Source organism: Stomoxys calcitrans, chromosome 5 (genome assembly GCF_963082655.1).
Source record: "Stomoxys calcitrans chromosome 5, idStoCalc2.1, whole genome shotgun sequence".
NCBI classification, from domain to species: Eukaryota; Metazoa; Arthropoda; class Insecta; order Diptera; family Muscidae; genus Stomoxys; species Stomoxys calcitrans.
In genome coordinates this window covers 157,085,212-157,091,827 of record NC_081556.1, presented here as the reverse complement: position 1 = coordinate 157,091,827, position 6,616 = coordinate 157,085,212, and the positions used below count along the sequence as shown (strand labels likewise).

Sequence of the window (6,616 nt, the reverse complement as noted above, 5' to 3'; positions counted from 1 at the left end):
AATGTTTTTGCAATAAAAAAATCATTAACCTTGAATAAGGCGGCGAAATTAATTATGAACTTCATCTTGAATATCGAATTATACAAGGGTTACATTTTATGTCATTATGTGTGTCATTTCTGTCTCATTTTCGTTCGGTCTTGTTCTCTTCTGCGAATGAATTAATTTTGAATGAGAGGTATGATAAATTCCTGAAGGATGATGCCTTAATTAAGTGTCCTTATTCTTGTTGCTTGTGGGCAGGAGCTTGAAGGATGGACGACAGCGTCGTCCCTGTGAACGAATCATATCAAAAAGTAATTTGTGGAAAATAACATTCATTGTTGTGTGATGGACACGAAATGAAGCTGTCATTTGAATTTTATTGAGATGGCAAAAAAGTGACATTGAAGTCATCCAAGGATTTAATTATACTCGAAAACATTACGTTCAAGCACAAAATTTTACTTGTTTTGTTTTTGCGTCCCAGGTTTTGGTAACAGAATGAGGTCATTTTGAGTGAAGTCATTTATATTGAATGCCAAAGACGATATATGAGCAATAAAAAAGCCCACCGCAACAGTGGTCCAAATGATAAGAAATTGGAAATATATTTAAAACTGTTGAGCTGTTAGACTGAGCAGTGGAAAATGTTTTAGATAGTTGTAGAGTAGAACATAGGATAACGGTAGCAAACTGGCTCAAAGCTCTGATGACAAACACTAAGGAAACACAAAAGTCGGGCAATGTGCACTATATAATACCCTCCACCAAACCTAAAGGTACTAATTGGGAGCTATATTTAATTCTGAACCAATTTTGAAAAACCTCGGTGTAGGTTTCTAGATGGGTCATAGTATCCGTATCAAATTTCCAGCAAATATGTTTAAATTTTAATAACTACGGTTTACTAATGACAACATTGTTGCAAATTTGCTAAAATTGGACGAACATATATATGGGAGCTATATCTAAATCTGAACCGATTTTGAGCAAACTTCTCAGATATTGTGGTAGTCGTCGAGGAAAGCGTTGTGCAAATTTTGAGAAGATTGGTTAATAAATGCGCTTGTAGTGGCTCTTGGGGTGAAAATCGGGCGATTTACATATATGATAGCTATATCTAAATCTAAGTCGATTTCTATGACATTCACCAGTATTATCGAGAGTCATAAGAAAATCCATCCTGCCAAATTTCGAGAGAATAGGTTAACAAATGACCTTTTTATTGCATTATTACTGCAAATCGGACGAACATATATATGGGAGCTATATCCAAATCTGATCCGATTCTTTCAAATTTCAATAGGCTTCGTCTCTAGGCCGGAAAACATGCCTGTACCAAATTTGAACACAATCGGATGAAAATTGCGACCTGTAGTTTGTACACAATTTACAATGGACAGACGGACGGACAGACAGACAGACGGACATAGCTAAATCTAATCAGAAAGTGATTGTGAAAGAATGGTCAGAAAGTGATTCTGACCATTGACCGATTGAGACTATATTAGACACGTATGTTGAAAGTCATGAGAAAAGCTGTGGTGCAAAATTTCTGCCAAATCGGATGAGAAGTGCGCCCTCTAGAGGCTCATGAAATTAAGCCCCAGAACGGTTTCAATGGCAGCTATATTAGGTTATGTACCGATTTGCGCCATACTTAGCACAGTTATTGAAAGTCATAACAAAACACCTCATGCAAAATTTCAGCCAAATCGGATGAGAATTGCGTCCTCCAAAGAAGTCTGTTTATATGGCAGCTATATCAAAACATGGACCGATTTGTCCCATTTATAATCCCAACCGAACTACACTAATAAATAGTAATTGTCAACATTTCAAGCGGCTAGCTGTACTCCTTCGAAAGTTAGCGTGTTTTTGACAGACAGACGGATGGACGGACGGACAGACAGACTGAGGGACGGATATGTCTAGATCGACTTAAAATGACATGACGATCAAGAATATATATACTTTATGGGGTCTCAGACGCATATTTCGAGGTGTTACAAACAGAATGACGAAATAAGTATACTCCCTTTCCTATGGTGGTATAAAAATGCTTAAAGTAATCAAAAGAAGTAACAGACAGCTACAAAAGTTACACGCATATTTTTTCAGCAGACTTGTGAACTCAATACAGAAGATTATGTTAGTTGAAATAGCAGCAAGAAATGTGGGCACCGTGGCGCAGAGGTTAGCATGTCCGCTTATGACGCTGAACGCCTGGGTTCGAATCCTGGCGAGACCATCAGAAAAAATTTTCAGCGGTGGTTTTCTCCTGGTAACATTTGTGAGATACTATGCCATGTAAAACTTCTCTCCAAAGAGGTGTCGCACTGCGGCACGCCGTTCGGACTCGGCTATAAAAAGGAGGTCCCTTATCATTGAGCTTAAACTTGAATCGGACTGCACTCATTGATATGTGTTTTTTAGTGGAATGTTCATGGGCAAAATTAGCAAGGAATGTTTGCTAATACAGCAGCCTTATGTTTGCTGGCACAGCAGTAATGTCTGCTTTCCATTTTCTGCAGATAAAAACTGCTGTTTTAGCAGATATGTTTGCTGTTTGGAATAACAAATTTGATTGGGTGTAGCTGTCATTTAGGCCGATCATCCAATTTATGGTCTTAATCCCATAATGACGGGCCACCGTAACGCAGAGGTTAGCATGTCCGCCTATGAAGTTGAACGCCTGTTCTCGAATCCTGGCGAGAACATCATGACAATTTTCTCATCCTAATGCTGGCGACAGTTGGGAGGTACTGTACCATTGGCAGCCATGTAAAAATTTTTCTCCATAGAGGTGTCGCATTGTGGCACATCTATCAGAATAGGCTATAAAATGGAGGTCCCTTATCATTGAGCTTAAATTTGAATCCAACAGCACTCATTGATATGTGCGAAGTTTGCCCCTGCTCCGCAATGGAATGTTCATGGGCAAATTTGCAATCGCATAAAAAACGAATTTTTTGCCTGATTTCGCCGAAGCTGTTCCTTGTGTAAGAGTTCTCGGGTCCTGAATTAAATATGATCGAGACCAGCCCCTAATTAGGTACATCTATGGTTATGGTAGTGAAGTTATATTAAAATAGGATTTTAATTATGTTTTGTTTATTTATTTGTGCCATTTTGAATTGGCATTTTTAAACCCTCCACCATAGGATGGGGGTATACTAATTTCGTCATTCTGTTTGTAACACCTCGAAATATGCGCCTAGGACACCATAAAGTATATATTCGTCCGTCCCTTTGTCCGTTCCTTTGTCCGTCCCTTCGTCCGTTCCATTGTCCGTTCCATTGTCCGTTCCTTCGTCCGTCCCTTCGTCCGTCCCTTCGTCCGTCCCTTCGTCCGTTCCTTCGTCCGTCCCTTCGTCCGTTCCATTGTCCGTTCCTTCGTCCGTCCCTTCGTCCGTCCGTCCCTTCGTCCGTCCCTTCGTCCGTCCCTTCGTCCGTCCCTTCGTCCGTCCCTTCGTCCGTCCCTTCGTCCGTCCCTTCGTCCGTCCCTTCGTCCGTCCCTTCGTCCGTCCCTTCGTCCGTCCCTTCGTCCGTCCCTTCGTCCGTCCCTTCGTCCGTCCCTTCGTCCGTCCCTTCGTCCGTCCCTTCGTCCGTCCCTTCGTCCGTCCCTTCGTCCGTCCCTTCGTCCGTCCCTTCGTCCGTCCCTTCGTCCGTCCCTTCGTCCGTCCCTTCGTCCGTCCCTTCGTCCGTCCCTTCGTCCGTCCCTTCGTCCGTCCCTTCGTCCGTCCCTTCGTCCGTCCCTTCGTCCGTCCCTTCGTCCGTCCCTTCGTCCGTCCCTTCGTCCGTCCCTTCGTCCGTCCCTTCGTCCGTCCCTTCGTCCGTCCCTTCGTCCGTCCCTTCGTCCGTCCCTTCGTCCGTCCCTTCGTCCGTCCCTTCGTCCGTCCCTTCGTCCGTCCCTTCGTCCGTCCCTTCGTCCGTCCCTTCGTCCGTCCCTTCGTCCGTCCCTTCGTCCGTCCCTTCGTCCGTCCCTTCGTCCGTCCCTTCGTCCGTCCCTTCGTCCGTCCCTTCGTCCGTCCCTTCGTCCGTCCCTTCGTCCGTCCCTTCGTCCGTCCCTTCGTCCGTCCCTTCGTCCGTCCCTTCGTCCGTCCCTTCGTCCGTCCCTTCGTCCGTCCCTTCGTCCGTCCCTTCGTCCGTCCCTTCGTCCGTCCCTTCGTCCGTCCCTTCGTCCGTCCCTTCGTCCGTCCCTTCGTCCGTCCCTTCGTCCGTCCCTTCGTCCGTCCCTTCGTCCGTCCCTTCGTCCGTCCCTTCGTCCGTCCCTTCGTCCGTCCCTTCGTCCGTCCCTTCGTCCGTCCCTTCGTCCGTCCCTTCGTCCGTCCCTTCGTCCGTCCCTTCGTCCGTCCCTTCGTCCGTCCCTTCGTCCGTCCCTTCGTCCGTCCCTTCGTCCGTCCCTTCGTCCGTCCCTTCGTCCGTCCCTTCGTCCGTCCCTTCGTCCGTCCCTTCGTCCGTCCCTTCGTCCGTCCCTTCGTCCGTCCCTTCGTCCGTCCCTTCGTCCGTCCCTTCGTCCGTCCCTTCGTCCGTCCCTTCGTCCGTCCCTTCGTCCGTCCCTTCGTCCGTCCCTTCGTCCGTCCCTTCGTCCGTCCCTTCGTCCGTCCCTTCGTCCGTCCCTTCGTCCGTCCCTTCGTCCGTCCCTTCGTCCGTCCCTTCGTCCGTCCCTTCGTCCGTCCCTTCGTCCGTCCCTTCGTCCGTCCCTTCGTCCGTCCCTTCGTCCGTCCCTTCGTCCGTCCCTTCGTCCGTCCCTTCGTCCGTCCCTTCGTCCGTCCCTTCGTCCGTCCCTTCGTCCGTCCCTTCGTCCGTCCCTTCGTCCGTCCCTTCGTCCGTCCCTTCGTCCGTCCCTTCGTCCGTCCCTTCGTCCGTCCCTTCGTCCGTCCCTTCGTCCGTCCCTTCGTCCGTCCCTTCGTCCGTCCCTTCGTCCGTCCCTTCGTCCGTCTCTTCGTCCGTCCGCCGTAAACATTTGAAGTATGGTCCAAATCGGTCTATAATCTGATATAGCTGAGATATAAACCGATTTGGGATCTTGACTTCTTGAGCCTCTAGTTAGGACAGTTATCATCCGATTTGGCACAAATTTTGTACAACGGCTTCTCACATAGCCTTCAACATACGTGTGCAATATGGTCTCAATCGATCGATAGTTTGATACAACTCCCATATAAACCGATCTCCCCATTTTGCTTCTTGAGTCCCGAATCGGACAATAACTTGATATAGCTCATTATTCTCCTCCTTCCTTATTCTTTGTTTGCCTAAAAAGAGATATTGCGCAAAGGACCCGACAGATGCGATCCATGATGGAGGGTATATAAAATTCGGCCCAGCCGAACTTAGCATGTCCTAACTTATACTTAGATATCGCCATCTTTGGTGAGCAGTTTTTGTATTTTTTTTTTGTTCTTGCCAGAAGTGTAACCCAGGTTTTCAGAATCATAGATGGACATGCATAGCTCTGTGCTACGGTGGCATCCCTTTATTTTAAATGTGATTTTAAAGTTTAAACAATCGTTACATTAGCATCAGCATGCTGGGCTTCAAGTGAAGTTACAACATTGAGCGTGGCATAGTTTTCTCCATGGCTATGCATCTTTCTAAATGTATTCAAAATGTAAAAGGCTATAAATCGTTAAATTTTTACTTGCTGCAGGCCCGTGCCAAAAGGGTACAACACACATACATGCATACGTACATACATACACAGTTGAATTGTGTGACCTTTGGTCTTTAGTGACTTTGTTGTGCTAATGTCTTTATGTTGTCTTCCATTCCATTTTACCATTTCGACTTCATGCCGCATTACAGCCGGAAACATAAATCAAAATATTGGCCCAAATCCAAGGCAGATGATAATCAAAACAGTCATAACGACTTATCCGAGTTATTGGAGTATTCGTGCAGTTTGTGCGATAACTGTCGCTGCATGGACTGTCAGGTAAGCATGCTGGGAGTGAGATTGGTGATGCTAGTGTCATTTCTATTACAATAATTCGCCCATTATCATCCATCATCCGTTTCCGGTTCGGCCCACCAAATGGCTTGACATCACATCCCACATGCCATTGCTTTGCTATTTTTGTCCCTATTTCCCTTGCAGATTGGCTATTTTGACTGTGACAATTCGGATGACAGCAACTCGGAATATTCGTTTCACATGAATGCCTATGAGGAGGACGATGACATTGAAAGTGGCATGGAATTGAAGGCGACCATAACAACAGCAACAGCAACCAAGACATCAGCACCAATATCATCGACTTTGCCATCAACACCGCCATCGTCACCATCATCAATACCCGGTGAAGGCGACGATGGCCTGCTCGCCGACGAGGAGCTTCCAATGCAAAATTCTTTAGGCTGCAATAAAATGGACAATAAAAATACCATCCAACAATTAGAATTTGAGAACTCCACTCGCCGCAATCAAGGAAATCATGCCATGGCCAAACACGATGTCGTCGAATGTTGCCATCAATGCTGTGGCCTGGAGGTGGAGCACCAACAGCAACAGCAGCAGCAGCCGTATTGTCCGGACTTTCAACATTCGCAACTCTATGCAGTGGAATGTAGCGATAGAGGAGCAGCAGGAGGCGGTGTTGGCGCTGGATACGATGGCGATGTCCACTAG

At 46.7% G+C, this 6,616-nt stretch overlaps 1 protein-coding gene across 1 annotated transcript in view; it reads left to right on the top strand.

The window, feature by feature from the left end:
- Window positions 1-6,616, top strand: part of LOC106087608 (probable serine/threonine-protein kinase MARK-A) — an 18,682-nt gene extending 12,066 nt beyond the window's left edge. Inside the window, exons 4-5 of the mRNA XM_059369980.1 lie at window positions 5,794-5,923; window positions 6,086-6,616. Coding sequence (XP_059225963.1) covers window positions 5,794-5,923; window positions 6,086-6,616 — 661 coding nt within the window. The remainder of the gene's footprint in view (window positions 1-5,793; window positions 5,924-6,085) is intronic.